General features: G+C 32.5%; 3 protein-coding genes and 1 long non-coding RNA gene across 6 annotated transcripts; 2 read left to right on the forward strand and 2 right to left on the reverse strand.

The window, feature by feature from the left end:
- Nucleotides 1-1858: 1858 nt before the first annotated feature.
- LOC11415577 (mitogen-activated protein kinase kinase kinase 18) lies at nucleotides 1859-3468 on the forward strand. The gene has a single exon (XM_024784938.2). It carries the CDS (start codon nucleotides 1942-1944, stop codon nucleotides 3466-3468), a length of 1527 nt encoding a protein of 508 aa, XP_024640706.1. The 5' UTR covers nucleotides 1859-1941.
- Nucleotides 3469-8975: 5507 nt separating this feature from the next.
- LOC120580578 (uncharacterized) lies at nucleotides 8976-9868 on the reverse strand. Its single transcript, XR_005646331.1, has 2 exons — nucleotides 9302-9868; nucleotides 8976-9072 (listed from the first exon to the last, which is right to left on the reverse strand). It is a non-coding gene; the product is annotated as an uncharacterized lncRNA (long non-coding RNA).
- Nucleotides 9869-10386: 518 nt separating this feature from the next.
- On the reverse strand, nucleotides 10387-15173 carry LOC11410635 (putative disease resistance protein RGA1). 3 transcript variants are annotated; one of them, XM_024783733.2, is made up of 5 exons: nucleotides 11919-15173; nucleotides 11587-11668; nucleotides 11242-11438; nucleotides 10993-11096; nucleotides 10387-10706 (listed from the first exon to the last, which is right to left on the reverse strand). In XM_024783733.2, the coding sequence occupies exon 1, from the start codon at nucleotides 15047-15049 to the stop codon at nucleotides 12017-12019; it is 3033 nt and encodes a 1010-aa protein (XP_024639501.1). In that variant the 5' UTR covers nucleotides 15050-15173; the 3' UTR covers nucleotides 10387-10706; nucleotides 10993-11096; nucleotides 11242-11438; nucleotides 11587-11668; nucleotides 11919-12016. The 3 variants fall into 3 exon arrangements, with proteins under 3 accessions (XP_024639501.1, XP_039690432.1, XP_039690431.1); XM_039834498.1 differs by having other exon boundaries at nucleotides 10993-11379; XM_039834497.1 differs by having other exon boundaries at nucleotides 10993-11438.
- Nucleotides 15174-17854: 2681 nt separating this feature from the next.
- Nucleotides 17855-21191, forward strand: LOC112421796 (uncharacterized). Its single transcript, XM_024783532.2, has 3 exons — nucleotides 17855-18404; nucleotides 18586-18708; nucleotides 20721-21191. Exons 1-3 carry the CDS (start codon nucleotides 18387-18389, stop codon nucleotides 20973-20975), a joined length of 396 nt encoding a protein of 131 aa, XP_024639300.1. The 5' UTR covers nucleotides 17855-18386; the 3' UTR covers nucleotides 20976-21191.
- Nucleotides 21192-21956: the final 765 nt, after the last annotated feature.

A 21956-nucleotide genomic window follows, 5' to 3' on the forward strand; every position in this document is an offset into this window, starting at 1 on the left:
AGCAATTTAAGGAAAAACCTTATCTTTTAATTTGTATCCAAACAAAAGAATACTCTAGTACGGTATAATGTAAGGTGTCAAGAACTTAATAAGGAAATGAAGAAATGAAGTACCACATGTCAAATTGTTCCAATAATTTTGTCACAACACAAGTCAGAGAGAATTTCCCACATCTTCTAAAAGATACGACTAGATTTTGGGGACCTTACCAAAATCCAAAATTTCACATACAACCAATTAAAAATAAGAATAAAAAAATACATTAAAATATAACATAACATAAAAATATTTGGTGGAAGTGTTATGGTGCACGTCATATAGTTGTAGTTTAACTAAATTTTGTGTGGCTAAAGCCATATACAAGCATCATTGAAATCTTTCTAACATATTTGCATTACCTTTACCAGAATCTAGCACTGTCTTCATAAATTCGTGGACCAACAATTTTTTGCCACGTTAGTGTTATTACCTACTTATATGTTAATTTTACTCTGTTTCCTACTACAGCCACGGTGTTATGTTCCCTTTTGCCAACTTGTAACATTCACCTCTCAACTATAATGCATGCCCATATTCCACACTCCAACCACATGTTCAAATTATTATTCCTACGCAACAGTACCAACTGTATATTATAAATAAATTAAATGTACCTTGCTGGGTAATTTAATAATAAATACCGAACACCCCTTCAACAGAAAACCTATCGTGAACCGTTTTTTTATATGTAAGAAATATTATTATAGAAATGCTACCATGGTATTGTTTTCAGAGAAATATAGCTTTAACAAAATTTGAGTTTGGTCCAAAAGTTAGGTGATGTTAATTAAGAGTTTTACATGAGATGAAAGATAGTTTGAACTTTGAATATATCTTTTATAAGTAGAGGTATTAGTAATTTAGAAATCAAATTTATAATATTGAGTTACATTTAACTTAAATTTTAAGATGGTATGAAAATCTATTACTATTAGATTTCTTTAATTAGATCACTTGAATTATAGTTCGTATGTATAATCCTAACTATGAAGAGTGTACGTTAAGAATAAGACACTAACGTGAGAATATAAGTTAGACCTAATCTAAATTTTAAGAAGTGAAATATAATTAATTGCAAACTTCTAATTAACTTAAATTTTGAAAAATGGTATGAAAACTTATTCAAGATTCATTGGATCATCTACTGCTAAATTTCTCTTATCAAATTGAATTACTTGAGTCCATAATTCAGATATTTAATCCTAAATATGAAGGGTGTGCGTTAAGAGTCATACATTAATGTAATATGATAAAAACATATTAGTGAAGACAATCAACCCCTTATAAATTAAGCTCAAAGTAAATTATAAATTCTAAGTGAAATATAATTAACTACAAACCTCCCATTTTTGCTCAACCTTACTTACACACATTTTAATCCCTTAGTCTCCACACTAGTACCACTAAAATTCACCTAAATCACATAGAAAAGGCTTTAAAAACATTTCCTTAAATCAAAATTAAAAACCATAGTACTTATCCAAGTATTGTCTACTAGTGACATGAAAATGAAAAATAAAAATTGGGATCTTAATCTTGGATAAGGATTAAAAGTCCAATCCCTTAAGAAAGAAACAGTATCACCAAGTTCTCTGTTCCAAGAATTCTCCATTTAATGTCAAAAAACATTACCGTCCTCTAATATCTCTCCCTCAACGTCACACCACCGCTTTTCTTAATTATCCACTTCCATAATTTCCACGCTGTAACAAAAATACATATTTTAAAAAATAAAATAATTTTCCAAAAACACGTAACACCGAATGTTAGAAGAACAAACACGCACTACATGTGTCTATATATATAAACCTCATTCCCCTCAAACAAAACCAAACAACACAACGTCAAAAAAAAAAAAAAAAAACACATTACATTACATTACAATTTTCATAGTTCATAGCAATGAGTTCATGGGTGAGAGGCAAGTGTATTGGTAAAGGAGCGTTTGGCGTTGTGAATTTAGCTTATTCAAAAAGCGATTCTAAAGTTTTCGCGGTGAAATCAGTTGATACTAAAACTGCTCTTCCAAGTCAGTTAGAAGCGTTGGAGAATGAGATTAAGATTTTGAAACGGTTATCTTCTTCTTCTTGTTCTTCTTCGCCTCACGTGATTGGTTTTCTCGGCGAAGATGTCACGTGCGAAGGAAATAAAACGTCGTCGTTTAAGAATCTACACTTGGAGTACATGCCAGGTGGCACCGTCGCTGAAATCAACCGTGCTGACGTGGATGAAAAGTTAGTTAGAAACTTCGCCTGGTGTTTAGTTAACGCGTTACGTGATGTTCACGCGCGTGGCGTTGTTCATTGTGATGTTAAAGGAAGAAACGTTCTCATCGGTGGTTCCGTCGCTAAGCTAGCTGATTTTGGTTCAGCTATGGAATTTTCCGGTGGTGAATGTGAAGTACCACGTGGAAGTCCGATGTGGATGGCGCCGGAGGTTGTTCGCCGGGAGTATCAAGGACCGGAGTCTGATGTCTGGTCATTAGGATGTACTGTAATTGAGATTTTCACCGGAAAATCACCGTGGGAGGATCGGGGATTCGAGACGTTGAGTCGAATTGGATTTTCCGATGAGTTACCGGAGTTTCCAAGCGGTTTGTCGGAGCTCGGGAGAGATTTTCTGGAGAAATGTTTGAGGCGTGATCGGAATCGGAGATGGAGGTGTGATCAGCTACTTCAGCATCCATTTTTGTTACCGTGTGATCGCGTAGTTGAAACTTCGCCACGTTGCGTTTTGGATTGTGAAGAAAACGAGTTTGAATTTGAAGAAGAAAATGAAGTGAAGTTGAATAGTGATGAAAATGAAAATTCAGGTAAAAATAGAATTGGTAAATTAGCAACGGGAATGAGGGTAAATTGGGAAACGGAAGATTGGATTGAAGTGAGGGCAATTTCGTCTGAACAAAAAGAAGAAGCAACAATGGAAAATGAAGAGTATGAGTGTGACTGTGAGGGGGAAGAAGCTGAATCAGGGGTAATATGGGAAATTGAGAATATAATGAGGGTAGAAGAGGAAATGGAAGTTGGGAGTAATTCGGAATATGGGGATTCTGATGAAAGGGTAAAATGGGAAATGTGGAAATACAACCGCAACCGTAGGAACAACGTTATAGGTGGAAGTGGAAGTTGGTCTGGTTGGAGATGTCGGTATAGATACGGTTGGGGAAATTTTAATAGGAATATTAGTGGAATATTCAGCATTTGCACTTGTTGTAATAATTGTAAATTATTCAAATCATGTAAATTGTTCTCAATATATAATAATTGTTATTATTCCTTGTGGTTGAAAATATTCTTTAATTGGTGTTTCAAATTGAGATTCATGTTAAACATGGTTAAGAGTGTTTTTATTTTAAAGTTTAGTGGAAATAATTTAATCAGAACTATTTTATTTAGTCAAATATTAGAAGAGTTCGTTCAATATAAATAATTTTTTTAATAAATAAAAATGAGATATATTATTATTAAAAGAAAAAAATTTACCCCTCTAAGGATCATATTAAGGGTCATGCTTAAGAATATTGGAGGCCAGAGATAATTCTCAAAAGAAAAGAAAACTAGTATAAGTTTACATGTCTAAAGAAAATTGTACTGATTTTATATATTTTGTACGACCTTGTTGTTTGTTTATTATTTGTTTGCATTGACGTTTATAACTTTGAATGTTTGCCAAAAATCTATGAAATCTTATATATTTCATAATGTTTACGAAAAATTTAATGCAAAAATAATTTTTTAAAATCTTCATCGAAGAGAAGGATCAAGAATATTCTAATTTACAGATGACTACTATAACATCATATATGGAGAGAAATGTTACTCATGAGGTCATATGAAACTAAAATATTTAAAATTGCATTTTAAATCCATAATGTTCTTTGAAATTTTAAAGGTATAGGTATGTGTTATAAATTCCTACTCACTATTTTAAAATCCTCAAGACATTTTTTTGTTGTTGTTAACATTGTCTCTTAAAATTCAAGAACATGATGTAGTATCACATACGCCAACCTTTCAAGGCAAAATACACGATATTTTCCATTCCAATAATTAATTTTGTGTCAAACTTTGAAGGAATCATGAGAAGGCATTGTCCACTCTTAAAGAATTAATTGTGTGTCAAACTCTATGTAAATGAATCTAAAGGTCTAAAGGTAGATTTCTTATTTCTCCCAATTCAAAGATGGAAATCTCAAATACTAAACTTTGCATAAATCATGAGAAGGCATTTTCCACTCTAAGAATTAATTTTGCATCAAAGATTTCTTTTTCTCCCAATCAAAGATGGAAGTTGCAAATACTTTCCAGTGCCCAATACATTTTGAATCTAAAAATTTATGCAATTCTATCCTTGAGCTCTTGTGAAACATTCATACTACCAAAGTATTTTTTTTGTTGATTTTTCAAGTTACCCAGACTTGAACCAAAGACCTAAAGATTGACGGCATAAACCTCTAACCAATAGAACACTTGGGAGCAAGTATAAGTATACTACACAAGTATTAAGTCTTCTAAAATTACTCATGTCTCATAATAATAGTCACATTTGTAAAAAAATAGTCACAAAAAGGTTATCATTTTTAATTTCTAATGTAACTTTAATTGCTTATTATCTAATTATATCACTAATTAACGCTATGTGCACAACTTTTAAGTTATAATTGTCTCAAAAAAATTGTCTCGAAAAAAATTAAGTTATTATTCTTTACTTTTCATTTATGATAATTGACATACACATTAGTCATAGATAATTGATTAAAATCACCATTCATTTTTTTTTTCCATTTATAATTGTTAATTATTTCTTTATTTATTTTTTCGATAAGCAAAGAGATATGTATGACATCATGACGAGTCTAAATAGAGTACCTCATCAGATGTTTTTTTTTACTACTTGATAATTGTTTTTTAATATGTATGAAATAATCAAATACGATAAATACCGTAGAATGACTAAAAAGAAAAACAATAAATACCGTAGAATGACGAGAGTAATGGTTTGTCTCGATGCAACCACATAAGTTTTTGTCTAAGTGTAAATGTCTCACATGTTAGTTTGTTAGTGATAGAGTAGAACTCATGACCTCTATATTTCTCTAATTCAATTTTTGTAGGTGTTATCCAATATGGATCTATTAGAACAAAAAATATACCCACTTCGAGATACAGATATACCCACATTGACTTGCAAGAACTTAATTTAGACATTATTTTATGGACAACATTACATGGGGATATAGGCCTCCGACCCCTCATAGACTTCCCGTTATCACACTTAGGAATCAAAACAATATTTGTTGAGTTCATGTCTTATAGCATAAATCCTAAAGCAAGCCAATGACAACAAGATGTATCAAAAGACAATTAAACCCCACATATCTAACAAGATTTCACTTCTTGTGGTATCTATTTTAAGGAGTGGGCAAAACAAAGTGGGCCCCAATGTTTAATAACGGTTTTGGATGGTTGATCAAAAGACACATAAAGATTACTTATTTTATTGAAAAAAGCTGATCGAGAGTTACGATTCGATCACATTTTACATACAAAAACAGTTGATCAGAAATTACGTTCCGATCAGAAGCGAAATTGAGAAGTCTATTGAGCAACTTTATGGATTTTATATGGCACACAACAGAAGTGGAAAAAGGCACATGTAACTTATAATTTGGTGTTTTCTTTGTTGGATTTTCAATTGGACAACTACGAAACATGGTCACAAGAAGCATACCTCATGTTGCAACCGCAGTAATGCTTTTTGGCTTTGAGCCAACAATTGCATATGGCAAATGGATTTGGAGGAGTCAATTGGGTTTTGATGGAAAAGAAAAAGGAAAAAATGTTTGGATGATATGAAATTGTATGCTGTATATAATTGGATTGAGGTGTGTCATGTGGACCATATAGTTTCTTTACAATTCTAGAGATATTTTTAACATGCATTATTAATAAATGTCAGTGCTACTTGTGCTTGCCCATCACTTGAGATTGGATGGCAAACATATCCATATAGTAATAAAAAGATACACATAGATATATATCATAAAAATATAAACTACAATGACCTAATGTGTGGTACATTAACACTTCCCTAAAGTATCTGTTATAAAAATGTTTTTTTAGAGAAGTTATAAAAATGTTATAGTTATTTTTATATCAATTTTTTTGATCAGATAGTCTAGTGGCTAGAATTCACCTTATTAATTGTTATATTAAACCTTATCTATCTATTTTAAAATAATTATTTTGTCTGATGATATTGGAGGAAATTTTGTACCTTTATTTTTATTAAGATCACAAATTCTTTATTTATTTCTTTCTAAAAAGTAGTTTTCTTATCATGAAGTAAGGGGAAATGTTTTGTTTGACTCGTGAAACATACCTCTACAACAAATATATATTGAACTTTAATTAATTTTTTATTTTTAAAATAAGAGAGGCCTAAGCCCAAGAAAGAAGAATGTTATTGTTCCCACATCAAAGAATTGTAGGAAACACTACGAAAATACTAAAGTAACCTCATCAACAGTTAACTGCCGATGGATATTAACCAATGGTAGTTAACCGTCGATGAAAATTGGTGTTAAATTCGCCATTTTATGGTATTTCTTAACTTTGTGCAAAGTGTAAACAACAATTTTCAAAAAAGAAACTACATTAAAATTACGCGTTTTATTTTATTTTTGTTTTTTAAAACAAAAGAGGGCCTAAGCCCAAAAAAGACACTGAAATTATACAATGACTTTTGACACCAGTTTGATCAACTAATAGTTTTCTTAGTAAACATCAATGTAATTCAATATGTTAATTGAATTAAAATTTAAAACTAAGTTGAAGTACATTCTAGAGCGTAGTAAGACTAGAGAGCACCTCTGTCTATTGCAGGTGTCATAGTTTTTTGGTAATTCTAAATTTGAAGCATTACCACTCGATCACATGCATGTCTATTGCATGAGTGCATCTTCCAAAGACTCAAAGTCTTCATTTACATGAAATTTTAATTCAGCTTTCAACATTCATAAGCACTTAATGAATTGACGACCAATATATTGGATGCATATTGTTTTGAATATGCCCTTAATAAAGATGAAAAGGAGAAAGATGAACTTGAACTCATCATTTTTACAGCCGTTAAAATAGCATACATGATTTGCTTTTGCTACTTGTCTAAATTTTATCTAAACACCTAATTATGATGGTTGCCAAACACATTCAAACATTTAAGTTAGTAACAATTTTATAAGCATGGCATTTTTAGTTTACTAACTTTGGTATTTGATTGAAGGGTTAATTATATTTTCGGTCTCTACAAAATTGCGACCTTGTAAGTTTAGTCCTTATTTAATTTTAATAGTTTTTTTAATCCTTACAAAAAATTTCTGCACTCAATATTAGTCCTTACTCAATCCAAATTTGTTTAATTTATGCTTAAACTCTTAAGTTTTTCAACAATTTTTTACAGACGTGTTAAGAACGTTATTAAAAGGTCCTCCGAAAAAAATATCGCAAAAATTTGATTTCTACGTCCATATTTTTGTTACTTATATCTTAAACTTTTGTCGTTTTAAAAAATTCATATTTAATTTATTTCATGTTAAAAAATTATAGATTTTAGCAAATGAACCTTCATAGTGTTATAAACTTGTATAAAAAGAATCGTTAAAAAAGTTAAGAGTTTAAGGATAATTAAGCAAAATTTATTTTAGCAGGGACTAAAATTATAAGTAATTTTTTTTTGTGTAGGGATTAAAAAAGCTATTAAAATTAAGTAAGGACTAAACTTAGAATGTCGCAATTTTATAGAGACCAAAAACATATTTAACCCTTGATTAAATTAGTTTTTCCTTTTGCCAATCCAAAAAGTCATGCAAGCCTCACATCTTTCTCACTTGTGAGCTTAGCTCAGTTGGTAGGACAATGCATTATTATTTGCAGAGAACCACTAAACTACCTGACAAAAAAAAAAGCTAGACTTGTTTCCCTATATTGTAGATGCCAATTAAAGCCTGAATTTATTTTTTTATTATTTTTTTTTCTTTGAAAATGAAGTCTGCAAATCTTATAGCTTATGTCTTTTTGGCTTTCAGCAAACTACAATGGGGCTCTGTTGGATATTTTTAGGGTTGTATGGCCCAAAAGTCCTAAACCAAATGGCTTTCACCTCCCATCCGTCATGTTTCTCATGCGTCCTCCTAAATTTCAAAACTGCCCTCAGATTTTCGGATTATTCAATATGCTACTCTTATTTTCAACTCTTCCTTTGAGGTCCAACTCGATTAGTCTCTTCAGTGGTTCAGTTGTGATTTTTCCTCTTAAGTCCAACTAGATTAGTCTCTTTAGCGGTCCAGTTATAAAGTCGATTTGTGACAATACCTTATATGCATCTATGTTAGGATTGATACGAGCTGTTAGTGGGTTCTGATACCATGTTGGATGGAGGAATGTTTTACATATTGAGCTGTAGTTGTTTCAAGGGGCACTCAACATGGAAAGGATATTGAAGATTTGCAGAAAAGTTTGGACAATGCTGAGTAAGGTACATATACAAGCATTTCTAATTTTCTGACATAATTACATTTTCAGAGTGATTTTCAAATTAACTAAGAATAAACAGTATTGTTCTAAAGTTTTTGAACTAGGATAAAAAACTTTAACAGTGTTTGTGGTTTCTAGAAGCATTGCAGAAGATTATGGTCAGACTCAGACAGTCAAATATAGGTTTGACGCCATCTAAGTAATCAGCATTTCAATCTTGGGCTATGTTTCAGAGTTTATAAGAGATCATAGCAGAATTCTATTCACTTTGTGTTATTGTCAAATCTTAATTCTTAGTGTTAATTGATGGTCTTATGATGAAAATTATAAATTTAACCCAAATAAAAACGGATATTAAGAACATATCCATGTACCGAACTAATAAGTAGCAAGAAAGTGAAATAAAAGAAAACACAATGATTTGAACTTATCATTGAAAAACATTACAGAAACTAACATGCACTGCATGATAATAATGAAGTGACAAGAGTGCAATATCCTGCAAATAAAGTAAAAAAGGTTGTTACTGCACAGTAAGAAACATAAACAAGTTGAATCAAAGCTTTTCAAGTGTGTCTGTTTCTTCATTTTAATTCTAACGAATGTCTAATTTTGGAATGTGTGCTATCTTTTCCCAGTACACCCTTGTTCCCTCGTTGCATCGCTCATTTAATCCTCCAGACAAACATAAATAGTCAGAACCTCAAGTGAAGTGAGGCGTGGAATACCTTCTTGCAAGGATTTCAATCCTTTATACCAAGCAAATTCCATTGTTCGAATCGTAGACCTTTCCACATTTTCTCCGGAAAAGACTCAGGCTCATCACAGTATAAGATATGCAGACACTCTAAAGCTTGGTTTAACGGTTCTCAAAATCCTCTATGGGAAAGATTTCATTTCTTTACCTACACAAAGGTAGAGAGTGTCATGACCATTGAAACTACAGATTGACATCAGTGACTCATAGTTACGTCCAACTGCAAAGAGGTCTTTAACAGATGGAAGAGATGGCAACTCAAATTTCGGGCAATCATGGATGGTCAGATCATGGATTAGCGAGGTCTTTAATATGAATTACATCAATTCATATTAAAAAGTGACAAAAAGAAATGCAAATTCAATATATTTGACAAGGCCTGAGAGTTTGTTGTGATATATGACACAAACTATATGAATGCAAATTTATTACTGGACAACACGCGATGCATCCAAGAACTCGCGCATTGCGCAGCATGGAACGTAATTGAAGGTTGTAATAAGAGTAGTAGTACTTCTAGATACTGAATCCTGCTACCTCTATATGATTCTACTTCCATTGTTCTAGACAAGCCCAATCTAGAGCCCCAAATATTTAGAACTTTCTCACCATTTTATTTTCCTCCCTTTTGTAAATAACCAAGAAAGTTTCATGTGTACTAAACAAACTCATGTTAATTTTCCCTTCAACAATTCATTTGCTTGTGTGATTTTTCAATATTTGAAAGTGCAGTCTTCCACAATTTTGTTTATTGAATTCTTTGTCTGGTTACATTTCTGTTGACAAGTCAATTTTATAAATGACAAAAAATCTTGTAGTCACTGATTTTAGCCTCCATAAGGCAATAATTTGATCAAGTATGAATTCAAAAAAGTATTTGTCCCTTTTAAATAAATAATGTATGTACATTATTTGGAACAACCAAGGCACAAAATGGCAAGGACAACCTCCTGAGGCTTAGGAGAAACTCAAGTGAAGTCAGGTGTCAAATATCTTCTGGCAAGGATCAAGTTCGAAGAGAAATAAACTAATGCTAATCTACTAAAATATACGTAGTTAAAAGATGGAAAATTCACTTTGTTATAAAATAAAACAATTGATTTCTCATTCAGGAAAAGCAGTGGATGCAACTTGGTTAATTAACATTGTCTGACACAAACGAAGTCGGGATTCAGCAGCATTCCACAACATATACGACACAAACCCAAAACAATAACACAGATTAATCAATGGCTGTGCGTCTGGAAGATAGGCCTTTATCATGCAGTTCTTTGTCATATCAATCAAACTTTGATTCCATATCACATGCTCTGCCTCATTAATTTATCCAGTTTTAGAAGTTTCTCCAATGTATTTGTAATGAATATCAGGATCCTCTATAAATAATACAAAATAAAAAGTTATGAAAATGAAAAAGAACTAGAAAATGCAATATAGGTTAGTCTAGAAAACAGTCTTAAGAAATACCATAGCTAAAATATTGGTCAAAGAGGCCTTTAATTGGTAAAAGAGTTTGATGCATGCATCAACAATTTGCAACTCAGAATATTCCTTAGAAGTCATCAGATTTTGAAGCAGTAAAATTCTTTAATATAAGTCCAGAAAAATAATTTATTTGAAAAGAAAAGGCTTATGTTAACAACATGAGTGCTAATACATTACCTGCACAATTAATTGTATATTTCCCCGAAGGATGACCAATAAAGATCTTCCGTGTACTCCAGTGTTCATTCTTCGAAATAGGTTCAAACCAATTCAACCAAAGCCTGAAAATCACTCATATGGAGCATATATAACAATGTTTTAAAATTCAGTGAGTTGAGCACTTGAAATCCAAACATGTGGTGCAATGACATGTGTATTCACAATGGCCTATTTGACCAGCCAGAAGCAGAAACACAAACACAATACCTTTGCTTCTTGATTCCTATTGAACATAAAAGCAACATCACCAAAAGTCTAAGTTCGGAATACGTGCTATCTTGTTCCAGTCCTCTCCTGTTCCGTCCTTGCATTGCTCCTCTAATGTTTTAGTTGGAGAACATAAACCTTTGAAAAACATTGAAAACGTTGAATTCTATCAGGAACCATTGCTGCTATCATAGATCCTGTTTCAATAGGCAAACATAATTAAAATTAAACACAAACAAACAAACAAACTTAACCTAACCAAATCTTAGGACAAACCATCTGAGTTTTAACTAAATCAAAAACTCACTAAAAAAGACAATGAAACAAATTCACTAAAATACTAACCCGTTGAGTGCCCAAAAACATGAGCCTTTTTCCAACCTAAACGACCCAACAAAGTAATTGCATCCTTGGCATGATCTTTGTTCTGCACCCAACAATCATTCACCAATATTCAAATTTCCATTTCACTTTTTGTAAATCATTCAAATTAACGTATTGATGACATGTCTGATGTTTAGATACTGATATGACACCAAGCCATAACAAACAGAAACTTTCATTTTTTATCAAAATTAAGCAAAAAAGAAGCCAAACAATATATCATTCAAATAAACAATCTAAAACAAATAAATAAAAAAGACCAACAAAAACTTAAGAATAAAAATGGAGTAAACCTTGATGATCAGACTTGCTAATGGGCACAGAGCTCCGACCCATGCCCCGATTGTCAAAATCGCAATCCTCGATACCCCCACCAGGGACTCATTGTCACCTACTCCAACTGTATTTTTGGAATATGAGCTATCTTGTCCCAATCCTCCCCTGTTCCCTCTTTGCATCGTTCCTTTAATGTTGGGCAATCATTGATTGTCAGAACCTCAAGAGAAGTGAGGTGTCTAATACCCTCCGGAAAGCATCGCAATTCTTTACAATTAGAAATATATAGATATTGAAGGGATTGCAGACCTTCCCAATTTTGCTCATTACAATCAGAGATACGCAGATGCGTCAAAGCTTGGTTAAAGGGTTCATTTTGTAACTCCTTCAGTGTTGGGAAATCATTTACAACCAGTGATTGAAGAGAAGTAAGGTTTTTGAACATCCCCTCTGGGAAGGATGTTATTCCTCTACCGTAATCTAGGGAAAGCTCAGTAAGACCACGGAAGGTAGAGATTGACCTCAGTAACTCATTGTTACATCCCAATACATAGAGGGATTTAAGAGATGGAAGACATGGCACTCCAAGTTTAGGGCAAGCTGTGATTCTCAACTCAGAAAGACAAGGAAACATCTCCCCTCTTTCCACTTTCAATAACCCCTCTATGTTTGGTAGGCATAGTAAATGGAGTTCCTCCAGAGATGGGAAAACCCTCACCTCCACACCATCCTGAGATTCATCATCATCCAAGTATTTCAGATTATCCATATCAGATAATTCCAGTTTTTTTAGAGACGGTAGTTTACCAATTAACTGAAGTCGCACAACTTTCTTGCAATTCCCAAGTTCAAGAGAAACTAAATTACTAAGAATAATTATCCAACTTGGTAATGATAATCCGTCATAGTAATTTATTTTCAAGCACTTGAGATTTGAGTGAGGTTGAAGCACTTCGAGTACTTGCTGAGCACTAATAGTTGGGGGATTGGTAAATCCATAGTTGCTTTCCCATGACAAGCATAATTCATGAAGGTCTTTTTTACCCATCAAATCAGCCGCTTGAGCTTGAGATAAACTGCCAAAATCTTTTAAGCCTTCGATACGCAGTTTTCCACCGAGGTTTAGATCACGTAACTCTGACAAGCTATTCCCTTTCTCTAAACTAACAATGTACACACTTAATGTTTTTAGACTAGTTAATTTTCCAATGTTAGGAAACATTCGAGACAAAGATATACAATATTCAATAACTATATGTCTAAGATTTTGTAAGAAAGCCAAGCGTTTTGGGAGACAAATCAGTTCACCACAATGTTTTATTTTCAAGGTTTCCAGTTTTTGTAAGTTGTAAATTGAGTCAGGCAACTCTTGTATGTCAAGATAAAGAAGCTCCAAATACCTTAAATGAATTAAACTACCTAGTAATGGCCCCCGGATAAAGGTTGTGCATAAAACCCGAAGAGAAGGGTCTGTTGGGAAGTAATCCTGTTCTTCTTTTGGAAAAGTAGAAAACTCAAACCATGTTCGCAAGGATTCAACTTTTCTGAAGGCACCCTCATCGAATGATAACAAATTATCAGAGTTAAAACTTATGTGGTGTGTGCTTTTTGACAAACTAGTCATGTTTGCATTCTCCAAATATATACATTCTTGCCCCATTACTGACTTAGCGAGATCATGGACAAGATCATGCATCTTGAATGAAATGTTGCCAGAAAATTCATCCATTTTTTTGTCTTGAAAGAATGATTTTTGGTACAATTCATCCCAAACCATGATGCCAACATCTTCAACCTCCGTATTACCCCAAGATGAAATCAATCCATTAGCCATCCAAAGCTGAATCAATTCTTCTTTCAAGATTTCCCTATCCTTGGGAAATATAGCACAAAAAGAGAAACATTGCTTTAGGGTCGGTGTTAAATAAAAGTAACTCAACCTCAAAGAACGCAAAATATAATTTTCTTCTGGTAAAGCCCAAAGCTCAGTGTCTTTAATATCAAGCCATTCCTTTTCTCCATTCCTTGAGCTCATCAAACCTCCCAATGCTTTTGCTGCAAGAGGCAATCCATTACATTTCTTTACTATCTCCTTTCCTATTGCTACAAGTTCTGCACGCTCTTCTCTATAATGTCCCAATGCATATTCTTTGAACAACAACCAACATTCACTATCAGAGAGACCAGACAAAGAGTGAGCTTGGCATGTTCCCATGATTGTTGCAACAACTTTATCACGGGTGGACACTAAAATGGAACTACCTTTTGATCCACACGACAAAACAGATTTCAAACGATTCCATCTATCTTGTGTTAACCCAGATTCCAATTGTTCATTTTGATTCCACACATCATCCAAAATCAGCAAATATATTCTCCCTTGCAACAATTCTTGCACCTTTCTTTGTATTACATCTGAATCCAAGGCATCACATATCTCTCCTGTAATATATTCTATAATAGAACACAAAATCCTCTTGACAGAGAAAGTCTCGGAAACACAAACCCAAGATCTTATGTCAAAATAGTCCCTCACCCTAACATCATTGTAGACCAATTGAACAAGAGTTGTTTTACCAATACCACCTAAACCAACAATGGGGTAGACGGAAAGGAAGTCAGAGTCCCTCGCATGGGTGAGAAGAAACTCAAAAATCTTTTCTTTATCATCTTTTCGTCCAAACACTTCTGGTTTAGCAATAATGGAGTTGATTTGACGCCATTCATCTACTTCATCTGAGCTTTCCCTAACATATACAGTACCATCTCGTAGAAGAAATTTGTTCTTAATATCAGCAATATCATCCAATCTTCTTGTAATCTCTTTCAACCTGTTGCCGATCTGACGGCGAAACACGATGTTCTTTGGGTTGAAAGAGAATGAGCCTCCAAGTCGAGCAGACTCGATCGAACACTCATCAAGGATATCATCGAGCACATAAACAGCATCTTTGAGTTGTTGGAGCCATACCTTAATATAGCTGTCTTTGACTTGTCTCTTCTCAGCATCTACAAGAACAGCCTCGATGTGATTTAAGGAGGTTGATAGGTTTTTGGCCTTTGACTTGATTCCAGAAATGGTAGAAAATTCACTTTGTAGGAGAGAATTCACTTTCTCAAACGCAGCTCTAAGTAAAGCTTCGGCCATTTTTTTAGAAAAGAAAGAGTTGAAAAGTTATAAGGAAATGAGAAACTGGTTTAGACAGAAAGAGTGCTAAGGAGACGCAAGTAGGTGTTCAATAATTGATGCAACTTGCAGAGTCCATTACATTGTATTTTATTGGATTAACGGTGTTTTATCTAGATCATTTTTGGATTTATCTCTTATAAAATATTTTTTTGGTTTAATTGCACTTTTCCTCTCTATAGTTTGCCAATTGTACAATTTTGCATCCCATAGTTTTAAACTAGCGATTTTGCCCCCTATAATTTTCCCCTTTATGATTTTATGGTCCCCATGATATTTAGTGTTGGTTTTTTTTTTATCAATTAATGTGTGTCACGTGTGTAATTCCATTTTTTTAAAAATAAAAAAAATGGTATTTTTTAGATTTTGAGAAGGGGGCACGTGATTTTTCAGATTTTAAGAAAAAATATCACGTGCCTCCTTCTCTCAAAATCGATGGAAAGAGTTTGATTGAACTACTATAACGAGTGGTCGACATAACAATGAAATACCTTTACTTTATAACCCTCTAAAAAAAATTTAATTGATAGTACTTTATGTAACACTCCGTTTTCTAAACATAAACAAATTCATAAAAATAATCAGAGTTTTTCACATAAACGGAATGCTACACTTCTTTTCTTAAAAATCATAAACGAAATAATTAACTAATAAATATCAACATATAACATAACAAAATATCACTCATCAAAATAAATCGACTAAATTATAAAAAGTCATTTAAACTCAATAAAATAAATAAATAATAAAATAGAGTGTTACAACTCTACCTTCTTAAAAGAATTTCGTCTTTGAAATTTAAAGCACAAGAGAAAAATGAATTTAATTATTGCTTAAATATCTTAAACTTTGTATAACAAAAATAGAAACTTCAACAATACACAAAATTCACATTAAAGTTAATCAGTCAAACATGATCACATAATAAAACATCACCATTAATTAGAAAAATACAACGACAAACGACTCAACTACTTGGCCGGTCGGACCGACCTGCTCTGATACCAATTGTAACACTCTGTTTTCCCAACATAAAAAAATTCATAAAAATAATCAGAGTTTTCCACATAAACGAAATGCTACAATTCTTTTCTTAAAAATCATAAACGGAATAATTAACTAATAAATATCAACATATAACATAACAAAATATCACTCATCAAAATAAATCGACTAAATTATAAAAAGACATCTAAACTCAATAAATTAAATAAATAATAAAATAGGGCGTTACACTTTATACTACTCTTCAGTACTTGTCGCTTTTAGAGAATAATTTTATTTCATTTTACTTGTCACTTTTAAGTTTCAATACAAAATTAATTATTGGTTTGTCAATAATACCCTTATCCATTTATTGAAGAAAGAAAAATAATAAAATGAAATAACAAATGATTAAGAGTATTATAGAAAAAAAAACACAGAATTTCATCAAAAATAACAAAATTTATTTGGTTTCTTGGTATGTGTAAATTTCTCAAAAGAGATAAGTATTGTGAAATGGAGAGAATAATAACTTTGTTTTACATTTTATTTATAAGAAATGCATGTCTTTAATTGTTTCGAAGTTTAAAATGAAAATATTATTTTAAAATAAAAAATAATTGTTTGTTCATGCAAACATTGAAATAATAAGAAATAATTATTTTCTACCTAAAACTCTAACATTAAACAAATTTAAATTGAATAAGGACTAATATTGAATGTATAAATTTTTTATAGGGTCTAAAAAAACTATTATAATTAAGTAAGAACTAAACTGAAAAGGTCGCAATTTTACAGGGACCAAAAACATATTTAACCCAAAAAAATTATTCACTTTTAGTTTATATTTACATGTTATAAAGGACTATTTTGGAGTACTAAATGTGCCCATTTTTTGTAAAAAGTTTTTAAAATAATGACTATTCTTACAAACTATATGGAATAGAAGATTAAAATTACCTTAAAATTTTATAGAAACTAAACTTAAGAATTTGTGATTTTGCAGCGACTAAAAATATATATTTAATCATTTGTTTCGTGAGCATAACTCAGTTGGTAGGACAATACATTATTATATACAGGGGCCGGAGTTTGAACCCCGGACACCCCACTTATTCACCTTATAAGGTGAATTCTAACCACTAAGCTACCTGACAAAAAAATAAAAAAGATTTAATCATTTAATTTCATACTTGCTCAAGTTCTCTCTCCAAAAAAGTCTAATTTATTGTACTAATTTTAGATAAAATAATATATAGGAGTTCTCTTGATTCTTGAATCCAAAAATCACCACTGTATCTCAATTCTCACAAGCGTAGGTTAGGGTCTGTTTGGTTCGCGGGTTTTGAACGGGAGGGGAGGGGAAGGGAGGGAATATTTTAAAATTTTTGTGATTAGTTCAATTTTTAGAAGGGGATGAGAGGGAGAGGAAGGGGAACAAAATCCCTCATATAAGCTCATTTATGGCTCCTCCTCAAATTGAAGTTTTTTGGAGGGGAGGGGAGAGAAAAAGAGATGAGTTAATGCAATTTTAATTACATTAACATAATTATCCTCATGTTTATTTTTAAATGACAAAACCGTCCTTATTAAAAATTTAAGTGTTTTCAACATATTGCTTATTACTATCTTTTTTGTAACATGTCAATGTCAATTTTTTTTTTTTTAACGAGAATTGCATATTCTTGTCTTCTAATTATTATTTTTTACGTGAATTCACTTTTTTTTTACTAACGATGCTTTTATTTTTTTTATTTGGATATATTTATTTTGGGTTTGGTTATGGTGCATAAGGATTTTCCTTATGCACCCTGCATAAGGATTGCTAATAGGGCCCATTAATAGTAGCCCAACAAATTTTCTGCTTCCTACACCCCAAAAACAGAAAACAAGTAAAACTGGCAAAACAAAACAAACTATTCATTTCTTCAACAACCACCTCTCTTTCACCTCTCACCGGAAACCGTCGCCGTTAACCATCGCCGTCGTTCTTCACCACTGTATCAATCGCCATCATTTCTCAAGGTCGTCGTTCTCCACCACTGTCTTGATTTCCCCACCATCGTCGTTCTTACTATCGTCGTTCTTCACCTTCCACCACCATCGGAACACGAGGTCCATCGGAAACAACCTCCACCACCGGAAACACTAGCCGCCGTTCTTCATCAACACAAGGTCGTCATTCTTCACCACCGGAGACACCGTCGTTCACTACACCAGCTCTTCACCACCACCGTCGTCGCCGTTCACTTCCAACACCGTCGTTCACTTCCAACGCCTTCGTTCACTACAACATCTTCAACAAACAGCAAACATGTCGAAATCAAATCAGGTTTGCACTGAACTTCTTTATTGATCGTAAATTTGATTTTCAACCAAAACCATTTTTACGTGGAAATGGTTTCTATGTGTTGTACACTAAAACCATTTGGTGCTGGTAATTTTTTTCTTTGGATTAATGACTCAAGTATATTATAATCATCTGATGCTGGTAATTGATTTCTTTGATCCAGGTTAACAAATCTAACGACGGGGGGCCAATTCCAAACTTCAGTATTGGACTTACGCAATTAGAGCAAGAGCAAGCATCTGATGAAGATAAAGGAAAAAAAAAGGGTAAAAAGATGGAAAAAAGGGTAAGTCTTCAATTCTATTTGCTGTCATTTTTAGTACGAGCAATAATTTCTTCGTTGATTTTTTAGTACGAGCAATAATTTGTTCATTATGCTGCAATGTTGTTCAATTGAAAGGTATATTTCATTGATTCTGAAATAAATTGTTTTATCTATGTTTCTTTGATGTTTTGATTTCATCAATCTCAATTTGTTGTTGTATAGTTCATGCTATGTTTTTAATTGTTGCTGGATGTATGCTCTATGATTCATGTTTTGACTCTTCGTGCTTAACACTGAACTGCTAGTGATAGTTAACCTATGATATGAAGCATGCACTCGGACACACACAGCGCTGATACGACACGTCAGACACAATTTGAGAAAATTAGACAATTCAATGTAATCACATGTGTCCTGTCATCATTTGATTTGATACGCTATGTAGCACGGACACTTCTATTTGACGAGGATTTGGTTTGTCTGAATATCCATAACCAATAAGATCAATAGAGTATATGCGGTGGGATTTTGCTAGGTCTGGAATATTTTTCCTCCAGTGATCACTGCAATGAAGTGTATTCTCAATCACTCAAAATAACTGCAGAACCAAACAGACCTAGCTATAAGACCCTTACAATAAATATGTGATATAATATGTGTCCTGCATTTTCTAATTGAAATGAAAGAACATGAATGCATGTTTCTTAATCAAATTTCTAGATACCTCTATTCATGAAAAAATTCAAGAATAAAGATCCCTATAATTTCTAAATCTTTGCCTGATAAATTGGTTGATGGTTTATGAGGAAGGAGAGGTGAAAGAAGCTAAAAAGTTGTGACTTATGATGATGAATGGTTTTGTTATCTGATGGTTCTGTTGTATGCTTCATGTTTAGAATGGTTCTGTCTGCTGTCATTTACTCTGATATTGAAGACGTAGGCACAATTGGTCTATATCCTCTTATATCTCTGTCTGCATAGTCCACTTCGTCATAACTTCAATCTAATTTTTCTTCGTCTAATGGTGCTAAGTACTAGCTGAGGCATAGTCTACTGTGTTGTGTCTTATATTTCAACACTGATATGATGGATAAATGTATCTAATATGATAGAAGCAAATATCTGAAGACCATATGATGCTGTTAGTTATTCTAATTGTTGCTCCTCCCTATTAGCTCTCTTCCATATATTTGGTTATGCAATATAAGGTCTTTATTCCAAGTTCAAAAAACAAGAAAATGTGAGTGAGTAATCACTTTTGAGAAAAGGAATTCTTCACTGAACTCCATCTACAATTCACAAATCACAAGATACATAAGTTTAGAAAATTTATGTGAGCCTAACTGATAGGAATAGGATCACACATAACAAATTCATGCACTGCTTGGACTTGCACAATGTTGAATGTTGGAAATAACATATGAATGGTGGAATGGTAGTTCTGGGTGAGCATCAAGTCTCACGAGAGGCTTCAATCCAAGAGGAAAAAAAACTGAATTGAATTTGTCTTGAACTCTCTCTGCATTTGTGTGTGTCTGCATCGTCTTATATCTCTCTCTGGCCCACTTGAATTTTTCTTAACTACAAAGTTTCAATTGTTTCGTTGAACACTGAGATGATAAATACATGTGTTTGATAAGATAGAAGAAAAAATCTAATACTGAGATGATAAAGACCGTTGGTTATTGGTAGTTATTCTAAATTTCTAATAGTGACATCTCTATGTTAGCAATAGTTTTAATTCAAAATACAAGAAAACATGAGAGGAAACTTACAAGAGGAATGTCTGAAGGTCTGTTCTTTAGAAACTTAGACAAAATATGTGAGTGTTCATTAAACTATATATCTATAATTTGCAAGATCACAATGTAATCTGTTTCCTCTTATGGTTCTGGACATAACCCTTGATTCTAAGGTGAACCACATTAATTAACTCTAATTGAGTTCTTATGTGTTTTGTTTTTTCACAGAAGTTCCAACCATTGTACTCCAAAACCATTAGATGTATTTAATGGTTTTCTTTGCTCATGCAGGTGAAAAAAACTAAAGAGCTAGAGCCATTGCCATCATTTAGTATTGGACTAACTCAAATAGAAGAGGAGGGCAGGAATGAAGAGGCTAAAAGTTCAGATATGGAAAATGAGGAAAATGCAAAGCAAAGACTGAGGCATAAGATGAGTATACCTAAGGTATATGATCTTATGAATTCAGTAAATGGCAAACAAAGAAAGGATGAGATCATTAACGTATTGAATGAAAGTGGCTTTGGGGGAATGGTTCATTTCTGAATCTGTGTTAATGCTTCAAAAGATGTTTATGAATTTCGATGAATTTGCTCAAAATTAGGTGTATGGAATACTGAAACCATAAGTATGGTATAATGGTTTTGATAGTGTACTAGGTAAAACCATACTTATGGTGTAATGGTTTTGATCAAAATTATTATAGGTACGTGGTTCTAATGGTTTTCTAAATAAAAACAAATGTGATAAACAGTTATTTTAGGCCCAAGAATGTTGAATTTAATTAAAATTTGCTCAAAATTAGGAGTATGGAATACTGAAACCATAAGTATGGTATAATGGTTTTGATAGTGTACTAGGTAAAACCATACTTATGGTGTAATGGTTTTGATCAAAAATTATTATTGGTACATGGTTCTAATGGTTTTCTAAATAAAAACAAATGTGATAAACAGTTATTTTAGGCCCAAAAATGTTGAATTTAATTAAAATTTGCTCAAAATTAGGTGTATGGAATACTGAAACCATAAGTATGGTATAATGGTTTTGATAGTGTACTAGGTAAAACCATACTTATGGTGTAATGGTTTTGATCAAAAATTATTATTGGTACATGGTTCTAATGGTTTTCTAAATAAAAACAAATGTGCTAAACAGTTATTTTAGGCCCAAGAATGTTGAATTTAATTAAAATTTGCTCAAAATTAGGTGTATGGAATACTGAAACCATAAGTATGCTATAATGGTTTTGATAGTGTACTAGGTAAAACCATACTTATGGTGTAATGGTTTTGATCAAAAATTATTATTGGTACATGGTTCTAATGGTTTTCTAAATAAAAACAAATGTGATAAACAGTTATTTTAGGCCCAAGAATGTTGAATTTAATTAAAATTTGCTCAAAATTAGGTGTATGGAATACTGAAATCATAAGTATGGTATAATGGTTTTGATAGTGTACTAGGTAAAACCATACTTATGGTGTAATGGTTTTGATCAAAATTATTATAGGTACGTGGTTCTAA

The sequence above is a fragment of the Medicago truncatula genome, chromosome 5 (genome assembly GCF_003473485.1).
Source record: "Medicago truncatula cultivar Jemalong A17 chromosome 5, MtrunA17r5.0-ANR, whole genome shotgun sequence".
Lineage (NCBI taxonomy): Eukaryota > Viridiplantae > Streptophyta > Magnoliopsida > Fabales > Fabaceae > Medicago > Medicago truncatula.

Coding starts and splice junctions, on each gene's coding strand:
- LOC11415577 (XM_024784938.2), top strand. CDS start 1,942: ATGAGTTCATGGGTGAGAGGCAAGTGTATTGGTAAAGGAGCGTTTGGC.
- LOC11410635 (XM_039834498.1), bottom strand. CDS start 15,049: ATGGCCGAAGCTTTACTTAGAGCTGCGTTTGAGAAAGTGAATTCTCTC.
- LOC112421796 (XM_024783532.2), top strand. Junction 18,709..20,720: donor GTAAAAAGATGGAAAAAAGG/GTAAGTCTTCAA, acceptor TTGCTCATGCAG/GTGAAAAAAACTAAAGAGCT.